The sequence below is a fragment of the Oncorhynchus mykiss genome, chromosome 13 (genome assembly GCF_013265735.2).
Source record: "Oncorhynchus mykiss isolate Arlee chromosome 13, USDA_OmykA_1.1, whole genome shotgun sequence".
In the NCBI taxonomy this organism is placed as follows: domain Eukaryota; kingdom Metazoa; phylum Chordata; class Actinopteri; order Salmoniformes; family Salmonidae; genus Oncorhynchus; species Oncorhynchus mykiss.
The window spans coordinates 73,033,797-73,056,198 of NC_048577.1; the positions used below are offsets into that span (position 1 = coordinate 73,033,797).

Here is a 22,402-nt window from a genome sequence, read left to right on the forward strand (position 1 = left end):
TGATTATATATATTTTTTTACCCCCATGAGTTGTAGCCTATGATTGCTAACCCGTATATTGGTCAATGAAAAATAGACAGTCAGTCAGCGTGCGACCCAGCGATTCTGCTGTGTGCGGGAGTGTTTAGATCTCCATGCGGATGTGACATTTCAGAGAAGAGCGCGACCGCCATTTTGAGTTTTTACCTCAAACTCAACATCACAAACCAAGGAAGCGGGTGAGAGGCTCTGGCTGTGACCGGGCACATTTATTCATTGAACAGACGTTTTGAAATGCGACAAGGTGCTGAATTTTGTTGCTACTATTAATACGGTGATTTAATGTGTGGGAAAGTCGATATCGGGCTGTGGCATCGCTATCACCCTAAACTTCTAAATTACTGCGATTCCAAATTAGAAGCAGGTTTGAATGGATAGCTTTTTTCTCTGCTCTCCCCCAGACGAGGGACAATCGGAGGAGCACACTGACTGGGAACATCGAAGGGAAAGTTGTATTTCAATGTGCATTGATAGTTTATGAACATTTGTTTTTCCCGATTGACTCATTTCGTTAGTTGGCTGCCTTGTGCCAGTTGGCTTTAAAACAGGGCAACAGTATTTGTTTCTCAGGCTGCAGGTCGTGAGTTGTCTTTCTCACTTCACCTATTGCCCCATATTACCCGGGGTAAAAGTCGGGATTTATTTAATTCAACGGGTCTCCCTTTTTTGGAGCCGTAGTCATCACCACCGTCAGCGACTTGCACCCATCAAGGCGCCGAGATTGGGCGAATAGCAAGCAAATACGTCCGCGTTTCTCTGCCTGCTCCCCCACCGACCTCCTCCCCTCAATCCCCGGCGCTGACGGGAGAAAAGGCCGAGGTTGTTTTAGAACAGGCCCAGCCGACCAGGTTTGACCTGTCTATTCCACCTCCGCACCCGCAAACACCTCACCAACAACCCAGTAACCGGCTCCCCGCGGAACCAGCAACAGACAAGTTCGAGGGGAACAAAGACAACAGGCATCATCATCTCTTCACAACAGTTGCCAACATGAACCACCACCACACTCAACAGCAGCAGCAGAAAGCCGGCGAGCAACAACTTAGCGAGCCCGAGGATATGGAGATGGAAGGTACGAAAAAGTCACGGGAAGGGGACGATAAACTAACACAACAATTACATTAAAATAGTTGGACGTGCATAGCTAGCGTGAACTGATGTATCGTCACTGTAAACATCAAGGCCTAGACTGAATGGTCACAACTCATTTTGCTGATGATGCGTCCATTGCAGCAGCAGCATCTGACCTCGTTTAGTCAGTAGCCAACGTTAGCTTAGCTTTAACCTAAGTGTTGTTGACATGTCAAATACAAGCGTCGTTGGATGTAACTAGTTAGTTAACGTTGGACGACCCGGTAACTAGCCGAGACTCGCCAACTTACATCACACATATGCAACTGGCAGGTTAGCACATTCACGGACTGATTTCTTGCACTCTCACGGTCTTGACGCTAGCTAGCTAGTCCAAGTCGGCGTGATTAAACGTGGCGCAGTCAACTTGGTAGCTAACGATGGTCAAAACATCCGTTTTGGTTTAACGTAAGACAACACGAGTGAAACATGACATAAACCACATGTTTTTACAGTATATTTACAACCGTCGTATATCTGTCACCTAACAAGCTTAACTTACATTGATTTATATTTGGATCAGTTGGCTAGTTAGCAATAGCATGTACAATTCATTCATCGCGGTTAGCTAGCCAACCTACTAGTTGCCAAAATAAACCCGGGTCAATAGCTCTCACTCGCGCTACAAAATCGATCGTTTGTGCCCCGGTCACAGGGGTTAACGGTAACACATTTTTAGTCTGGATGTTACACTCCCGTTCATGTTTTGTAAACAGTAGCCCACTTAGCTAAAGTTAGCTTGTTTCACATGACTCTTTGAGCCTACGCATGCCGTTTTAACAATGGCTATTAATGACCCAGCAGGTATTAGGGAAATGTTGCTATTTACTTACACATTTGACAGACCAATTGGTAAGTTAGTTGAGGTATTTTTTTTTACAGGGATCTCATGGTTACGGTGCGTTTACTATTTGTTTGCCTAACTAGCCAACCCGACTGTGTAATGTATTTGTAATTAGCTAACTAACGTCAGCTAGCCGCTAATCAGCGAACGGTAGCCAAGCTACAGTAGCCAGGTAACAGTAGCCAGGTAACAAGGTACGATCACTCAGTTTAGTTGTAAACAATATATGTATAATTTAATAATTTGTATTTGTAATATAATTATTTTGCTGATTTGTTAACTGAAAATGGTTGGCCTTTTAGTGACCGTTATAGGAGGCCTCTCCGTGGACCGGGGGGGGGTGTGTGGCGATTCCAAGATGGTGGATACTTAGCTAGCATTTTAAAGCGATCCATTTGAAGCAAGGCCCTTAGCCTGTTTGTTTACGTTTTTATAAAGGGAATGGTTTGCATCATCGTCATTGAGACTCGCGTGTCATTTATGTGATTTTCAAATGTGCTAGCTATACATTAAATAATCATGTAGCTAGCTAGATGGCTAACTAATGTAGCAGTGGTGATATCTATCTACCTATTTCATTAGCTAGCAAAGAGGTACTAGCTAGCTTACAATTCAAGTTAATCAACACAGATGCGTCAATTTGGTTTTGCCGTACATCAACGATAGTTCGCAAAGCTAGTTTAGACTAACGTTACTGAAATAAGCACCTGTGACCAAAAGATGTCCGGAAATATGTAATGGTGCACAGCTAGATAGATGGCGTTTAGCCAACATAAGAACTCGAGGTGGGTGGCAGGGTTTATGTTTCTGCGGCAAGGCCTGCATGTGGAGGTTGCGTCGACACAGCCAGCGCGCGGGGATTTGCTGCTTCATTGTATTGAAGACAACGCGCCATTTTTAATGATCCCCATTAAGTTGGGACAGTAAACAACATTTCTGACAGTTTAGCAAAAATGTTCGTCAATAGCATGCACTTTAGCATTATGATCATTTGTGATGCATAGGATGGAGATGACATATCATTCATCATTACCACAGGTGCATCAGTCCAACTGATAGAATCTCTGATTTATTTACACAACTGGTGTTTGGATGAGCAGATTCAGGTCTAGTTGAGGTGCATGGACAAGAGGCCTTCCACTGTAATAGTCATACACTACATACAACCAGTTGGTTTACATTGGCACCTTGTCATTCTTATAACCATTTTCATTTTAACATCTTACTAAATGCATCTAACTTAACACCAGTGGTTATTCCTGGCCTGGCCCCTTTCCCATCCCAGCTGCTGAATACCATGCACTACTCTTACTTAATGTACCAAACTTAGTACCAGTGGTAAGCACTCCTACTCTGAGATGCAGGACAAACTGACCCCAGAGCAGCACTCTTACTGAGATGCAGGACAAACTGACCCCAGAGCAGCACTCTTACTGAGATGCAGGACAAACTGATCTGAGATCAGCACTCCTATTGAGATGCAAGACAAACTGATTCTAGGGCATCACTCCTACTGAGATGCAGGACAAACTGATCTGAGATCAGCACTCTTACTGAGATGCAGGACAAACTGATTATAGAGCATCACTCCTACTGAGATGCAGGACAAACTGATCTGAGATCAGCACTCCTATTGAGATGCAAGACAAACTGATTCTAGGGCATCACTCCTACTGAGATGCAGGACAAACTGATCTGAGATCAGCACTCCTACTAAGATGCAGGACAGACTGATCTGAGATCAGCACTCCTACTGAGATGCAGGACAGACTGATCTGAGATCAGCACTCCTACTGAGATGCAGGACAGACTGATCTGAGATCAGCACTCCTACTGAGATGCAGGACTGACCGATCTGAGATCAGCACTCCTACTGAGATGCAGGACAGACTGATCTGAGATCAGCACTCCTACTGAGATGCAGGACAGACTGATCTGAGATCAGCACTCCTACTGAGATGCAGGACAGACTGATCTGAGATCAGCACTCCTACTGAGATGCAGGACAGACTCTTCTGGGGACAAAAAAATGTATTTTTGACAGCTTTTTCTTTGGTTACATGTACAGTACCAGTCAAAAGTTGGGACATACCTACTCATTCAAGGGTTTTTCTTTATTTTTACTATTTTCTATATTGTAGGAGACTAGTGAAGACATCAAAACTATGAAATAACATATGGAATCATGTAATTACCTAAAAAAAGTGTTAAAATATATTTAGTTTATGTTTGAGATTCTTCAAAGTAGCCCTCCTTTGGGTTGATGAGTCCATATTTTAATGTACTTGTATTATACATTGTATTTTCAGTCATAACTGTTATAGAAGGTGAGTTTTTAAACCCCGCCCCCCAACTACTCTTTAAACCCCGCCCCCCCAACTACTCTTTAAACCCCGCCCCCCCAACTACTCTTTAAACCCCGCCCCCCAACTACTCTTTAAACCCCGCCCCCCAACTACTCTTTAAACCCCGTCCCCCCAACTACTCTTTAAACCCCGCCCCCCCAACTACTCTTTAAACCCCGCCCCCCCAACTACTCTTTAAACCCCGCCCCCCAACTACTCACAGTCCATCCCATCCAGGGCCTAAAATGAACACCTGCCAAAAGCGGGTAGATTTTGGCATTGGTGGGTAAGAGGTCAAGGCTCCAGTGTGACCATTCCACCTGCATTTGTGAGTAAAAAAAATAGGGACGTTTTATCACATTTATAGCTAAATAAATGCTGCAGTAGCTGTTTTCAACGTATTTCTGCTGTTTTTTAAATTTATTTTTAAAGCAATTAATTGCTGTGGTGCTGCGCCACGGCAAAATCATTACCGCCACACAACAACAACAACAACAACAAATATCGAACAAAAATGAATCACATATATATTTTTAAATTTACCTGATACGGTGGCTGGTGGTCCAAAAAGTACATTTAATGCCCGATCCCACCTATCTCTGTCAACAGCCTTCCCCCCAACTACTCTTTAAACCCCGCCCCCCCAACTACTCTTTAAACCCCGCCCCCCCAACTACTCTTTAAACCCCGCCCCCCAACTACTCACAGTCCATCCCATCCAGGGCCTAAAATGAACACCTGCCAAAAGCGGGTAGATTTTGGCATTGGTGGGTAAGAGGTCAAGGCTCCAGTGTGACCATTCCACCTGCATTTGTGAGTAAAAAAAATAGGGACGTTTTATCACATTTATAGCTAAATAAATGCTGCAGTAGCTGTTTTCAACGTATTTCTGCTGTTTTTTAAATTTATTTTTAAAGCAATTAATTGCTGTGGTGCTGCGCCACGGCAAAATCATTACCGCCACACAACAACAACAACAACAAATATCGAACAAAAATGAATCACATATATATTTTTAAATTTACCTGATACGGTGGCTGGTGGTCCAAAAAGTACATTTAATGCCCGATCCCACCTATCTCTGTCAACAGCCCTCTTGTGATTTCCAGCTAGTTGATTTCTGGTTTTCCCGACTCTCCCAACAGCGCTATTTATCGGGTTAATGTTTAGATTAATGTTGATATTTTTCAACCTGTGGCCACAAACAAGCTACATGGAGGCAATACCAAAATATGTGATCTAATGCTTAACTTTTCATAGCAAAACCTATTGTCCCATTCCCTGCATAGTGCTGCCTTTGGGTCTACCCTATTGTCCCATTCCCTGCATAGTGCTGCCTTTGGGTCTACCCCATGTGACCTGGTCAAACCTATTGTCCCATTCCCTGCATAGTGCTGCCTTTGGGTCTACCCTATTAGCCCATTCCCTGCATAGTGCTGCCTTTGGGTCTACCCTATTGGCCCATTCCCTGCATAGTGCTGCCTTTGGGTCTACCCTATTGGCCCATTCCCTGTATAGTGCTGCCTTTGGGTCTACCCTATTGGCCCATTCCCTGTATAGTGCTGCCTTTGGGTCTACCCCATGTGACCTGGTCATTGTCCCATTCCCTGTATAGTGCTGCCTTTGGGTCTACCCCATGTGACCTGGTCATTGTCCCATTCCCTGTATAGTGCTGCCTTTGGGTCTACCCTATTGTCCCATTCCCTGTATAGTGCTGCCTTTGGGTCTACCCTATTGGCCCATTCCCTGTATAGTGCTGCCTTTGGGTCTACCCCATGTGACCTGGTCATTGTCCCATTCCCTGCATAGTGCTGCCTTTGGGTCTACCCTATTGTCCCATTCCCTGTATAGTGCTGCCTTTGGGTCTACCCTATTGGCCCATTCCCTGTATAGTGCTGCCTTTGGGTCTACCCCATGTGACCTGGTCATTGTCCCATTCCCTGCATAGTGCTGCCTTTGGGTCTACCCTATTGTGACCTGGTCATTGTCCCATTCCCTGTATAGTGCTGCCTTTGGGTCTACCCTATTGGCCCATTCCCTGTATAGTGCTGCCTTTGGGTCTACCCTATTGTCCCATTCCCTGTATAGTGCTGCCTTTGGGTCTACCCTATTGGCCCATTCCCTGTATAGTGCTGCCTTTGGTTCTACCCCATGTGACCTGGTCCAACGTATTGCTCCTTTTGCTGTGGTGCTGCGCCACGGCAAAATCATTACCGCCTCACAACAACAACAACAACAAATATCGAACAAATATTTCTGCTGAGGCGCATTTTTTGTAGCTGCGATATCATTCCACATGTACTTTTCCTCTGCAAACAAAACAAGTAAATAATAAGAAAATCTAACAACCCCATAGTAGAATATTTTTTAATCTATTTACCTTGTCGGCTTGTTGTTCTATGCTAGATACATATTCCTGTCGTGGCCCATCCCTGTTCTCAGCGCCACAGGGAGGGAAACATGCAGCCTGACAAGAAGTTAATGCACAGCAATTCTTCAATCTCAGAAACAGACATTTTAAAGGCTTTTTGTTGGAAAAAGAGAGAAATCCCAGCTTTCCAGTCCTACTTGTATTTATTTCTCATCTCCTAAATATGCGCGAACGTCTCCGTTTTAAACCCAGGATGTTTAGCAGAAGCATGTTAACACTGACATGTGCCTAGGGGAGAGAGGGGTGAAATGTAACGTCTGACAATTGTAGGGTGGCTTGGGGTACAACGTCTCTCTATACTTCCAATTTCATTTCTTTTGGAATGACTTTAAAAAAATTGTGAGTCAGATATGTTTTTGTTGAGAAAGAGTAGTGGAAACCAGGGAAAGTGTTTTGGGGGGATAATGACGAAGTGGTTTCTGTGAGAAGTTCAGGCAGGGGGGCTTGTTACCCCGGGTGGAGATTTACCCCAAGTTACCCTAACAAGTAGGCCTACATTATATTCAGTGTTTATGCAAGGTTTTTTTTTTTTTGTGACATAAAATTAATCAATATGATAATAACTAGTTAAAAGATGACATATGAGAAGATCTGGTAATGATGAGCTCCCGAGTGGTTCAGCGGTCTAAGACATAGCATCTAGCACTGAGATATCACTACAGTACCTGGTTCAGCGGTCTATGACACTGCATCTCAGTGCTAGAGGCTATATCACTACAGTACCTGGTTCAGTGGTCTAAGGCACTACATCTCTAATGCTAGAGGCTATATCACTACAGTACCTGGTTCAGTGGTCTAAGACACTGCATCTCTAATGCTAGAGGCTATATCACTACAGTACCTGGTTCAGTGGTCTAAGGCACTACATCTCTAATGCTAGAGGCTATATCACTACAGTACCTGGTTCAGCGGTCTAAGACACTGCATCTCAGTGCTAGAGGAGTCACTACAGTACCTGGTTCAGTGGTCTATATCACTGCATCAGTGCTAGAGGCTATATCACTACAGTACCTGGTTCAGCGGTCTATATCGTTCAGCGGTCTAAGACACTGCATCTCAGTGCTAGAGGCTATATCACTGCATCTCAGTGCTAGAGGCTATATCACTGCATCTCAGTGCTAGAGGCTATATCACTGCAGTACCTGGTTCAGCGGTCTATATCACTGCATCTCAGTGCTAGAGGCTATATCACTACAGTACCTGGTTCAGTGGTCTAAGACACTGCATCGCAGTGCTAGAGGCTATATCACTACAGTACCTGGTTCAGTGTTCTAAGACACTGCATCTCAGTGCTAGAGGCTATATCACTACAGTACCTGGTTCAGCAGTCTAAGACACTGCATCTCAGTGCTAGAGGCTATATCACTACAGTACCTGGTTCAGCGGTCTAAGACACTACATCTCAGTGCTAGAGGCTATATCACTACAGTACCTGGTTCAGTGGTCTAAGACCCTGCATCTCAGTGCTAGAGGCGATATCACTACAGTACCTGGGACAGTGGTCTAAGAAACTGCATCTCAGTGCTAGAGGCATCACTCTAGTACCTGGTTCGAATCTAGGCTGTATCACAACCGGCTGTGATCTGGAGTCCCATAGGGCAGCATCGTCTGGGGTAGGCCGTCATTGTAAATAAGAATTTGTTCATAACTGACTTGCCTAGTTAAATAAAGGGGGTGAATGCAGGTAGCCAACCCCATGCGAATGCAGGTAGCCAACCCCATGCGAATGCAGGTAGCCAACCCCATGCTAATGCAGGTAGCCAACCCCATGCTAATGCAGGTAGCCAACCCCATGCTAATGCAGGTAGCCAACCCCATGCTAATGCAGGTAGCCAACCCCATGCTAATGCAGGTAGCCAACCCCATGCTAATGCAGGTAGCCAACCCCATGCTAATGCAGGTAGCCAACCCCATGCTAATGCAGGTAGCCAACCCCATGCTAATGCAGGTAGCCAACCCCATGCTAATGCAGGTAGCCAACCCCATGCTAATGCAGGTAGCCAACCCCATGCTAATGCAGGTAGCAAACCCCATGCTAATGCAGGTAGCAAACCCCATGCTTCAGTCTATTTGTTTGCACTTTGCTGCATCCGTTGGGCTAAAGTTGATTATTTCTAATAGCATACCTGATCATATGGACCATGCATAGATGTATTTTTATTTTGACCTTTATTAACTAGGCAAGTCAATGACGGCCTACTGGGCTAACTAGTGGGTTAACTGCCTTGTTCAGGGGCAGAACGACAGGCTAACTAGTGGGTTAACTGCCTTGTTCAGGGGCAGAACGACAGGCTAACTAGTGGGTTAACTGCCTTGTTCAGGGGCAGAACGACAGGCTAACTAGTGGGTTAACTGCCTTGTTCAGGGGCAGAACGACAGGCTAACTAGTGGGTTAACTAATTGAGAGACGTGATCAAGGTTTAAAATGGTTATGTTTTAGTCAAACAATATATCTGTTTGTGCTTCTTGCAGTCAATTTGCAATCTCCAAATGATTTGTAAGTATATTTTTATTTTATTTAAACTTATATTTAACTAGGCAAGTCCAGTTAAGAACAAATTCTTAATTTACAGTGACGGCCTACCCCGGCCAAACCCTAACCCGGCCAAACCCTCCCGTAACCCGGACGACGCTGGGCAAACCCTTCCGTAACCCGGACGACGCTGGGCAAACCCTCCCGTAACCCGGACGACGCTGGGCAAACCCTCCCGTAACCCGGACGACTCTGGGCAAACCCTGCCGTAACCCGGACGACTCTGGGCAAACCCTCCCGTAACCCGGACGACGCTGGGCAAACCCTCCCGTAACCCGGACGACTCTGGGCAAATGCACCACCCTATGGGACTTCCAATAACGGCCGGTTGTGATCCAGCCCAGGATTGAACCTGGGTCTGTAGTGATGCCTCTAGCACTGAGATTCAGTGCCTTAGACCACTGCGCCACCTGGGAGCCCACTCGGGAGCCCGGCCCCCTGAACAGCCACTCGGGAGCCCGGCCCCCTGAACAGCCACTCGGGAGCCCGGCCCCCTGAACAGCCACTCGGGAGCCCGGCCCCCTGAACAGCCACTCGGGAGCCCGGCCCCCTGAACAGCCACTCGGGAGCCCGGCCCCCTGAACAGCCACTCGGGAGCCCGGCCCCCTGAACAGCCACTCGGGAGCCCGGCTCCCTGAACAGCCACTCGGCTCGCGGCTGAATCTAGTTGAGGATCCCTGGAATAGGGAGTCGTCAGGGACACAGGCTGAGTGACACATGTCGTTAGCTGCCTGTAATCCACTTGGAAAAATGAGGCCAGTCTCGTGAGCGTGGCTCACTGGGGCTCCATGTACACACACACACTCAGTACATGCAACCAGACTCTCTCTCTCACGGATACAGAAGAGATGACACTCATACTGCTAGGGTAGGTAAGGACACACTAATATATATATATATATATATATATGAGATGCTTTTCTGTCATTCAAACTGACTGTAGAACTGCCGACAGAGACGAGGTATACTTTACTGACTCTCACACTCTTAGTCTGACTCTCAAATGGTACCCTATTCTCTACACCTTCCCTAGGGGCCCTGGTCTAAAGTAGTGCACTATATAGGGAATAGTGTACCGTGGGCCTCTGATCTAAAGTAGTGCACTATATAGGGAGTAGGGTGCCATGGGGCCCTGGTCTAAAGTAGTGCACTATATAGGGAATAGGGTGCCGTTTGAGATATAGACTTCCTGTGTTGTTCTTCAGTAGACATCTTAGTTGTGATTGATGAGACTAGTCCCGGGCTCTTTGTCTGGGTAATTACCTGCCTGAGTTCCTCCCGTCCCCTTCCTAAAGCAGCTACACAGGCTTGTGTGTGTCAGAGGAGCTCACAGCTTAATCCTTCATTGTTACTAATTACCAGACTGCTGTAGTCGACACACAGACACACACACTGCTGCTGCGACACTGCCTCGGCACCACAGTGTTCTTCCTGATGGTTAAAGATGACCAGACAGTGTCCGCATCCTAAATCGGGCCCTGGTTAAAAGTAGTGCACTACTTTAGACCAGAGCTCTATGTAGGGAATAGGGCCCATAGTGCACTACTTTAGACTACAGCTCTATGTAGGGAATAGGGTGCCATAGTGCACTACTTTAGACCAGAGCTCTATGTAGGGAATAGGGTGCTATTTGGGATGCGTACAGCATGTTTACATTGCAGGGAAATTAACCTCTGTTCTAAAGATTAAACACAGATCAGTGTTTTAAACTGACCCAGTCATCATAACCACCCTACAGATCAGTGTTTTAAACTGACCCAGTCATCATAACCACCTTACAGATCAGTGTTTTAAACTGACCCAGTCATCATAACCACCTTACAGATCAGTGTTTTAAACTGACCCAGTCATCATAACCACCTTACAGATCAGTGTTTTAAACTGACCCAGTCATCATAACCACCTTACAGATCAGTGTTTTAAAATGACCCAGTCATCATAACCACCTTACAGATCAGTGTTTTAAAATGACCCAGTCATCATAACCACCTTACAGATCAGTGTTTTAAACTGACCCAGTCATCATAACAGCAAGGAGTCATCATGTCAGGTAGTCCTGAGGCATGGTCCTAGGGCTCAGGTCCTAGGGCTCAGGTCCTCCGAGAGAGAGAAAGAAAGAGAGAATTAGAGAGAGCACACTTAAATTTACACAGGACACCGAATAGGACAGGAGAAGTACTCCAGATATAACAAACCCCCGGACAGGGCCAAACAGGAAGGATATAACCCCACCCACTTTGCCAAAGCACAGCCCCCACACCACTAGAGGGATATCTTCAACCACCAACTTACCATCCTGAGACGAGGCCGAGTATAGCCCACAAAGATCTCCGCCACGGCGCCAACCCAGACACGATGACCACATCAGTGACTCAACCCACTCAGGTGACGCACCCCTCCCAGGGACGGTATGAGAGAGCCCCAGTAAGCCAGTGACTCAGCCCCTGTAATAGGGTTAGAGGCAGAGAATCCCAGTGGAAAGAGGGGAACCGGCCAGGCAGAGACAGCAAGGGCGGTTCGTTGCTCCAGAGCCTTTCCGTTCACCTTCCCACTCCTGGGCCAGACTACACTCAATCATTTGACCCACTGAAGAGATGAGTCTTCAGTAAAGACTTAAAAGGTTGAGACCGAGTTTGCGTCTCTGACATGGGTAGGCAGACCGTTCCATAAAAATGGAGCTCTATAGGAGAAAGCCCTGCCTCCAGCTGTTTGCTTAGAAATTCTAGGGACAATTAGGAGGCCTGCGTCTTGTTACCGTAGTGTACATGTAGGTATGTACGGCAGGACCAAATCAGAGAGATAGGTAAGAGCAAGCCCATGTAATGCTTTGTAGGTTAGCAGTAAAACCTTGAAATTGGCTCTTGCTTTGACAGGAAGCCAGTGTAGGGAGGCTAGCACTGGAGTAATATGATCACATTTTTTGGTTCTAGTCAGGATTCTAGCAGCCGTATTTAGCACTAACTGAAGTTTATTTAGTGCTTTATCCGGGTAGCCGGAAAGTAGAGCATTGCAGTAGTCTAACCTAGAAGTGACAAAAGCATGGATTCATTTTTCTGCATCATTTTTGGACAGAAAGTTTCAGATTTTTGCAATGTTACGTAGATGGAAAAAAGCTGTCCTTGAAATGGTCTTGATATGTTCTTCAAAAGAGAGATCAGGGTCCAGAGTAACGCCGAGGTCCTTCACAGTTTTATTTGAGACGACTGTACAACCATTAAGATTAATTGTCAGATTCAACAGAAGATCTCTTTGTTTCTTGGGACCTAGAACAAGCATCTCTGTTTTGTCCGAGTTTAAAAGTAGAAAGTTTGCAGCCATCCACTTCCTTATGTCTGAAACACATGCTTCTAGCGAGGGCAATTTTGTGGCTTCACCATGTTTCATTGAAATGTACAGCTGTGTGTCATCCGCATAGCAGTGAAAGTTAACATTATGTTTTCGAATGACTTCCCCAAGAGGTAAAATATATAGTAAACACAATAGTGGTCCTAAAACGGAACCTTGAGGAACCCCGAAATTTACAGTTGATTTGTCAGAGGACAAACCATTCACAGAGACAAACTGATATCTTTCCGACAGATAAGATCAGATCATGCTGAAATAAGATGCTGGTAGACGGTGAGCCTCTATTTGAAGGGGATCATTCCTAGCCAGGGGACTGTGTGTATCTTCCCCTTCATATCATCATCATACCAGTGAGAAACAACATATTTCTGTTAGGCCCGGGATGATGCCGCTATCGCAATGTTTTTTTCCTTGGCTTAAAATGAAAACACGAACCAGACTGAATGTGTTTGTTACGTACAGCAGGTTTTTAAAAAGGACAATGTGATGTAGCTTGGAAGACACGTGACTCTGAATGACAACACAATGTGATGTAGCTTGGAAAACACGTAACTCTGAATGACAACACAATGTGATGTAGCTTGGAAAATACGTGACTCTGAATGACAACACAATGTGATGTAGCTTGATAAATACGTGACTCTGAATGACAACACAATGTGATGTAGCTTGGAAAATATGTGACTCTGAATGACAACACAATGTGATGTAGCTTGGAAAACACGTGACTCTGAATGACAACACAATGTGATGTAGCTTGGAAAACACGTGACTCTGAATGACAACACAATGTGATGTAGCTTGATAAATACGTGACTCTGAATGACAACACAATGTGATGTAGCTTGGAAAATACGTGACTCTGAATGACAACACAATGTGATGTAGCTTGGAAAATACGTGTCTCTGAATGACAACACAATGTGATGGTTGTTTCAATCATCAGGGCTGTTTTCCTAAAGAAGTTAAATCCACCTGGCGTTTTGATTCCTTGACCGTGATACTAACAACAAATCACCATGCTGTTGTCTTCCTGCCCTGACATCTCTGTTTATCTAACGTCTTCCTCTCTCGGTGTGCGCGTGTGTGTGTGTGTGTGTGTGTGCAGCTGGGGACACAGACGATCCCCCGAGAATCCCAGCCAACCCGGTGATTAACGGGAACGTTGCCATGGCAGACGGACACAACACAGAGGAGGACATGGAGGATGGTGAGGAGGACTCACCTGCACACACACTGATGGACACACACACACATATACACACTCACTCACTGATGGACCCACCCTGATGGACCCACCCTGCCCCTCCTCTCCCGTGTATGTAGATACCAGCTGGCGTTCGGAGGCGACATGTCGTTTTGTGGTGGAGAGGTTCAGCCGGCTGAGTGAGTCTGTTCTCAGCCCGTCCTGCTTCGTCAGGAACCTGCCCTGGAAGATCATGGTGATGCCTCGCTTCTACCCAGACCGGCCGCACCAGAAGAGTGTTGGCTTCTTCCTGCAGTGCAACGCAGACTCCGACTCCACGTAAGTCACGTGATGCACACACACACACACACACACTCAGGGGCCCAATGCCTTAATCATTAGGCCCTTAGTGCACGGGCACGCACACAGCATGCAGGTAGAGCCCTTGATCGACACACACACACACACACACACACATACACGCAGCATGCAGGCAGAGACCCTGATAGACACACACACACACACACACACACACACACACAGCGCATTGCTTCGTTTGTCTCCGGTCCTGTTTCTAGCGACGACCTCACGGTATCTGTATCCCGGTGCCTCCATGGACGTCACATGATACAGACAGAGGTCATGGTTGGGATCTGAACCCCGGCCTCCCGCTGGGGGAACCAACTTAACCCTTCATTAGGACAAGACATTTCATCTTGGGTCGAGGGTGGCGCTGTTTTTGAAGTTGTAGGCAGGGTGACGTGAACTCATCACGAGAGCACGAGTTCAACTCACCTCCGCTACACACACGCACACACACACACAGACACACACACACACACACTTCCCCATCAGACTTTTTATTTTGACTTTTTAAGTGGAAACGCTGCCTTAGCTCTTGTGTGTCGTGTAACATTTAAATGTGTCCCCCTGGTGTGACGTGTAAATGTGTCCCCCTGCTAGGTCCTGGTCGTGCCATGCACAGGCCATGCTGAAGTAGTTTCCTGGTGTAACGTGTAAATGTGTCCCCCTGCTAGGTCCTGGTCGTGCCATGCACAGGCCATGCTGAAGTAGTTTCCTGGTGTAACGTGTAAATGTGTCCCCCTGCTAGGTCCTGGTCGTGCCATGCTGAAGTAGTTTCCTGGTGTAACGTGTAAATGTGTCCCCCTGCTAGGTCCTGGTCGTGCCACGCTCAGGCCATGCTGAAGATCATCAACTATAAGGATGATGAGAAGTCGTTCAGCCGCAGAATCAGCCACCTCTTCTTCCACAAGGAGAACGACTGGGGCTTCTCTAACTTCATGTCCTGGAGCGTGAGTACCACACACACACACACCGGGATACACACACACACACGGTATACACTGGTGTGTGTATATACACGTACAGACACAGACAACATAATTGTTCTCCGGTGTGTTTTCAGGATGTGACTGATCCAGAGAGAGGCTTTGTGGAGGATGATCAAGTCTCCTTTGAAGTCTACGTGCAGGCAGACGCTCCTCACGGAGTGGCGTGAGTCTTGATTCCTTACTTCTCTCCTTCCCTCTTCTATCTCACCTGTTCTCTTTTCCTCTCTCTTTCCCCCTATCTCTCTCGCTCTCTTTCCCCCTATCTCTCTCGCTCTCTTTCCCCCTATCTCTCTCTCTCTCTTTCCCCCTATCTCTCTCTCTCTCTTTCCCCCTATCTCTCGCTCTCTTTCCCCTATCTCTCGCTCTCTTTCCCCTATCTCTCGCTCTCTTTCCCCCTATCTCTCGCTCTCTTTCCTCCTATCTCTCGCTCTCTTTCCCCTATCTCTCGCTCTTTCCCCCTATCTCTCGCTCTTTCCCCCTATCTCTCGCTCTCTTTCCCCCTATCTCTCTCGCTCTCTTTCCCCTATCTCTCGCTCTTTCCCCCTATCTCTCGCTCTTTCCCCCTATCTCTCTCGCTCTCTTTCCCCCTATCTCTCTCGCTCTCTTTCCCCCTATCTCTCTCGCTCTCTTTCCCCCTATCTCTCTCGCTCTCTTTCCCCCTATCTCTCTCGCTCTCTTTCCCCCTATCTCTCTCGCTCTCTTTCCCCCTATCTCTCTCGCTCTCTTCCCCCTATCTCTCGCTCTCTTTCCCCTATCTCTCGCTCTCTTTCCCCCTATCTCTCGCTCTCTTTCCCCCTATCTCTCGCTCTCTTTCCCCCTATCTCTCTCGCTCTCTTTCCCCTATCTCTCTCGCTCTCTTTCCCCTATCTCTCGCTCTCTTTCCCCCTATCTCTCGCTCTCTTTCCCCCTATCTCTCGCTCTCTTTCCCCCTATCTCTCGCTCTCTTTCCCCCTATCTCTCGCTCTCTTTCCCCCTATCTCTCGCTCTCTTTCCCCTATCTCTCGCTCTCTTTCCCCCTATCTCTCTCGCTCTCTTTCCCCTATCTCTCTCGCTCTCTTTCCCCTATCTCTCTCTCTCTCTTTCCCCCTATCTCTCTCTCTCTCTTTCCCCCTATCTCTCTCTCTCTCTTTCCCCCTATCTCTCTCTCTCTTTCCCCCTATCTCTCGCTCTCTTTCCCCCTATCTCTCGCTCTCTTTCCCCCTATCTCTCGCTCTCTTTCCCCCTATCTCTCGCTCTCTTTCCCCCTATCTCTCGCTCTCTTTCCCCCTATCTCTCGCTCTCTTTCCCCCTATCTCTCGCTCTCTTTCCCCCTATCTCTCGCTCTCTTTCCCCCTATCTCTCGCTCTCTTTCCCCCTATCTCTCGCTCTCTTTCCCCCTGTCTCTCGCTCTCTTTCCCCCTGTCTCTCGCTCTCTTTCCCCCTGTCTCTTCTTCCCTCTTTTCTGTCCTCTCTCTCCTCTGTATGTTGGGACCATTGTCCAGTTCACCAGATGTTTGGAATAACGAGAACACAACACCTCGACCCAGTTCTATTCAGCGGGGGGGGGGGGGTGATTGGTGTCAGTCTTGCCCCAGCTTACACACCTGACTCCGACAATTACCTGACCATGATCTTCAGATTAGAATGACATTTGATTAATCAGCTGTGTTTGTTGGGGATGGAGAAAAGTGTGACACCAATCAGGTCCTCAAGGGCCTGGAGTTACCCAACCCTCTAACCTGGAGTTACCCAACCCTCTAACCTGGAGTTACCCAACCCTCTAACCTGGAGTTACCCAACCCTCTTCCTGGAGTTGACCACCCCTGGTTTAGAGCAGGGCTGTCCAACCCTCTTCCTGGAGTTACCCACCCCTGGTTTAGAGCAGGGCTGTCCAACCCTCTTCCTGGAGTTGACCACCCCTGGTTTTAGGCAGGGCTGTCCAACCCTCTTCCTGGAGTTTACCACCCCTGGTTTAGAGCAGGGCTGTCCAACCCTCTTCCTGGAGTTACCCACCCCTGGTTTAGAGCAGGGCTGTCGAACCCTCTTCCTGGAGTTACCCACCCCTGGTTTAGAGCAGGGCTGTCCAACCCTCTTCCTAGAGTTGACCACCCCTGGTTTAGAGCAGAGCTGTCCAACCCTCTTCCTATAGTTACCCTCCCCTGGTTTAGAGCAGGGCTGTTCAACCCTCTTCCTGGAGTTACGCACCCCTGGTTTAGAGCAGGGCTGTCCAACCCTCTTCCTGGAGTTGACCACCCCTGGTTTAGAGCAGGGCTGTCCAACCCTCTTCCTGGAGTTGACCACCCCTGGTTTAGAGCAGGGCTGTCCAACCCTCTTCCTGGAGTTACCCACCCCTGGTTTAGAGCAGGGCTGTCCAACCCTCTTCCTGGAGTTACCCACCCCTGGGTTAATCCATTGATATCGTGTGTGTGTAGTTGGGTTAACCCCTTGCTGTCCTGTGTGTGTGTGTGTGTGTGTGTGTAGTTAGATTAACCCCTTGCTCTCCTGTGTGTGTGCAGGTGGGACTCCAAGAAACACACCGGCTACGTGGGTCTGAAGAACCAGGGAGCGACATGTTATATGAACAGCCTCCTACAGACCCTGTTCTTCACCAACCAGCTGCGGAGGGTCAGTGAGACAACTAACTACTGTTCTGTCATACTACGCTCAAGTGTGTTTAACACCCCTCTCCTCTGTGCCTACCAGGCGGTGTATATGACGTCTGTACAGGGAGACGACTAACTACCGCTCTGTCATACTACGCTCAAGTGTGTTTAACACCCCTCTCCTCTGTGCCTACCAGGCGGTGTATATGATGTCTATACAGGGAGACAACTCTTTTGAGAGAGAGTGTTTGTGTGTCTAACCCCCCCCTCTCTCTCTCCTGTACCAGGCGGTGTACATGATGCCTACAGAAGGAGAGTGTTTGTGTGTCTAACCCCCCCCTCTCTCTCTCCTGTACCAGGCGGTGTACATGCCTACAGAGAGAGAGTGCTTGTGTGTCTAACCCCCCCCCCCTCTCTCTCTCTCTCCTGTACCAGGCGGTGTACATGATGCCTACAGAAGGAGAGTGTTTGTGTGTCTAACCCTCCCCTTTCTCTCTCCTGTACCAGGCGGTGTACATGATGCCTACAGAAGGAGAGTGTTTGTGTGTCTAACCCTCCCCTTTCTCTCTCCTGTACCAGGCGGTGTACATGATGCCTACAGAAGGAGAGTGTTTGTGTGTCTAACCCCCCCCTCTCTCTCTCCTGTACCAGGCGGTGTACATGATGCCTACAGAGGGAGAGTGTTTGTGTGTCTAACCCCCCCCTTTCTCTCTCCTGTACCAGGCGGTGTACATGATGCCTACAGAAGGAGAGTGTTTGTGTGTCTAACCCCCCTCTCTCTCTCCTGTTCCAGGCGGTGTACATGATGCCTACAGAGGGAGAGTGTTTGTGTGTCTAACCCCCCCCTTTCTCTCTCCTGTACCAGGCGGTGTACATGATGCCTACAGAAGGAGAGTGTTTGTGTGTCTAACCCCCCCCTTTCTCTCTCTCCTGTACCAGGCGGTGTACATGATGCCTACAGAGGGAGACGACTCGTCTAAGAGTGTTCCGCTGGCTCTACAGAGGGTTTTCTATGAGCTGCAACACAGCGACAAGCCCGTCGGCACCAAGAAACTCACCAAGTCCTTTGGGTAGGTGCCAGGACCCCCTCAGCTAGCAACGCTGCAGGAGAAATGAGATGACCGATCAATCGATCGACTGTGAATGTGTTTATAACATGGTGGTATTGTGACAGTAGTTGACTGTGAATGTGTTTATAACATGGTGGTATTGTGACCGTAGTTGACTGTGAATGTGTTTATAACATGGTGGTATTGTGACAGTAGTTGACTGTGAATGTGTTTATAACATGGTTACATTGTGACAGTAGTTGACTGTGAATGTGTTTATAACATGGATACATTGTGACAGTAGTTGACTGTGAATGTGTTTATAACATGGTTACATTGTGACAGTAGTTGACTGTGAATGTGTTTATAACATGGTTACATTGTGACAGTAGTTGACTGTGAATGTGTTGTTTATAACATGGTGGTATTGTGACAGTAGTTGACTGTGAATGTGTTTATAACATGGATACATTGTGACAGTAGTTGACTGTGAATGTGTTTATAACATGGTGGTATTGTGACAGTAGTTGACTGTGAATGTGTTTATAACATGGTTACATTGTGACAGTAGTTGACTGTGAATGTGTTTATAACATGGATACATTGTGACAGTAGTTGACTGTGAATGTGTTTATAACATGGTTACATTGTGACAGTAGTTGACTGTGAATGTGTTTATAACATGGTTACATTGTGACAGTAGTTGACTGTGAATGTGTTGTTTATAACATGGTGGTATTGTGACAGTAGTTGACTGTGAATGTGTTTATAACATGGATACATTGTGACAGTAGTTGACTGTGAATGTGTTTATAACATGGTGGTATTGTGACAGTAGTTGACTGTGAATGTGTTTATAACATGGTGGTATTGTGACCGTAGTTGACTGTGAATGTGTTTATAACATGGTGGTATTGTGACAGTAGTTGACTGTGAATGTGTTTATAACATGGTTACATTGTGACAGTAGTTGACTGTGAATGTGTTTATAACATGGTTACATTGTGACAGTAGTTGACTGTGAATGTGTTTATAACATGGTGGTATTGTGACAGTAGTTGACTGTGAATGTGTTTATAACATGGTTACATTGTGACAGTAGTTGACTGTGAATGTGTTTATAACATGGTTACATTGTGACAGTAGTTGACTGTGAATGTGTTTATAACATGGTTACATTGTGACAGTAGTTGACTGTGAATGTGTTTATAACATGGTGGTATTGTGACAGTAGTTGACTGTGAATGTGTTTATAACATGGTGGTATTGTGACAGTAGTTGACTGTGAATGTGTTTATAACATGGTGGTATTGTGACAGTAGTTGACTGTGAATGTGTTTATAACATGGTGGTATTGTGACAGTAGTTGACTGTGAATGTTTTATAACATGGTGGTATTGTGACAGTAGTTGACTGTGAATGTGTTTATAACATGGTGGTATTGTGACAGTAGTTGACTGTGAATGTGTTTATAACATGGTGGTATTGTGACAGTAGTTGACTGTGAATGTGTTTATAACATGGTGGTGTTGTGACAGTAGTTGACTGTGAATGTGTTTATAACATGGTGGTATTGTGACAGTAGTTGACTGTGAATGTTTTATAACATGGTGGTGTTGTGACAGTAGTTGACTGTGAATGTGTTTATAACATGGTTACATTGTGACAGTAGTTGACTGTGAATGTTTTATAACATGGTGGTATTGTGACAGTAGTTGACTGTGAATGTGTTTATAACATGGTGGTATTGTGACAGTAGTTGACTGTGAATGTGTTTATAACATGGTGGTATTGTGACAGTAGTTGACTGTGAATGTGTTTATAACATGGTTACATTGTGACAGTAGTTGACTGTGAATGTGTTTATAACATGGTGGTATTGTGACAGTAGTTGACTGTGAATGTGTTTATAACATGGTGGTATTGTGACAGTAGTTGACTGTGAATGTGTTTATAACATGGTTACATTGTGACAGTAGTTGACTGTGAATGTGTTTATAACATGGTTACATTGTGACAGTAGTTGACTGTGAATGTGTTGATAACATGGTTACATTGTGACAGTAGTTGACTGTGAATGTGTTGATAACATGGTTACATTGTGACAGTAGTTGACTGTGAATGTGTTTATAACATGGATACATTGTGACAGTAGTTGACTGTGAATGTGTTTATAACATGGATACATTGTGACAGTAGTTGACTGTGAATGTGTTTATAACATGGTGGTATTGTGACAGTAGTTGACTGTGAATGTGTTTATAACATGGTTACATTGTGACAGTAGTTGACTGTGAATGTGTTTATAACATGGTGGTATTGTGACAGTAGTTGACTGTGAATGTGTTTATAACATGGTTACATTGTGACAGTAGTTGACTGAATGTGTTTATAACATGGTGGTATTGTGACAGTAGTTGACTGTGAATGTGTTTATAACATGGTGGTATTGTGACAGTAGTTGACTGTGAATGTGTTTATAACATGGTTACATTGTGACAGTAGTTGACTGTGAATGTGTTTATAACATGGTGGTATTGTGACAGTAGTTGACTGAATGTGTTTATAACATGGTTACATTGTGACAGTAGTTGACTGTGAATGTGTTTATAACATGGTTACATTGTGACAGTAGTTGACTGTGAATGTGTTTATACATTCACAGTCAACTACTGTTTGTGACAGTAGTTGACTGTGAATGTGTTGATGACATGGTGGTATTGTGACAGTAGTTGACTGTGAATGTTTTATAACATGGTGGTATTGTGACAGTAGTTGACTGTGAATGTTTTATAACATGGTGGTATTGTGACAGTAGTTGACTGTGAATGTGTTTATAACATGGTTACATTGTGACAGTAGTTGACTGTGAATGTGTTTATAACATGGTTACATTGTGACAGTAGTTGACTGTGAATGTGTTTATAACATGGTGGTATTGTGACAGTAGTTGACTGTGAATGTGTTTATAACATGGTGGTATTGTGACAGTAGTTGACTGTGAATGTGTTTATAACATGGTGGTATTGTGACAGTAGTTGACTGTGAATGTTTTATAACATGGTGGTATTGTGACAGTAGTTGACTGTGAATGTGTTTATAACATGGTGGTATTGTGACAGTAGTTGACTGTGAATGTGTTTATAACATGGTGGTATTGTGACAGTAGTTGACTGTGAATGTGTTTATAACATGGATACATTGTGACAGTTGACTGTGAATGTGTTTATAACATGGTGGTATTGTGACAGTAGTTGACTGTGAATGTGTTTATAACATGGTGGTATTGTGACAGTAGTTGACTGTGAATGTTTTATAACATGGTGGTATTGTGACAGTAGTTGACTGTGAATGTGTTTATAACATGGTGGTATTGTGACAGTTGACTGTGAATGTGTTTATAACATGGTGGTATTGTGACAGTAGTTGACTGTGAATGTTTTATAACATGGATACATTGTGACAGTAGTTGACTGTGAATGTGTTTATAACATGGTGGTATTGTGACAGTAGTTGACTGTGAATGTGTTTATAACATGGTGGTATTGGGACAGTAGTTGACTGT

The 22,402-nt window shown here is 45.8% G+C and overlaps 1 protein-coding gene across 2 annotated transcripts in view; it reads left to right on the forward strand.

The window, feature by feature from the left end:
• The first annotated feature begins 275 nt into the window (after positions 1-275).
• LOC110539061 (ubiquitin carboxyl-terminal hydrolase 7) overlaps positions 276-22,402 on the forward strand; it is a 77,688-nt gene continuing 55,561 nt past the window's right edge. For both annotated transcript variants that reach the window (XM_036942137.1, XM_036942138.1), the window contains exons 1-7: positions 276-1,111; positions 13,777-13,878; positions 13,995-14,193; positions 15,029-15,167; positions 15,281-15,369; positions 17,702-17,810; positions 18,728-18,858. In XM_036942137.1, the coding sequence (XP_036798032.1) occupies positions 1,030-1,111; positions 13,777-13,878; positions 13,995-14,193; positions 15,029-15,167; positions 15,281-15,369; positions 17,702-17,810; positions 18,728-18,858 (851 nt within the window). In that variant the 5' untranslated portion in view covers positions 276-1,029. The remainder of the gene's footprint in view (positions 1,112-13,776; positions 13,879-13,994; positions 14,194-15,028; positions 15,168-15,280; positions 15,370-17,701; positions 17,811-18,727; positions 18,859-22,402) is intronic.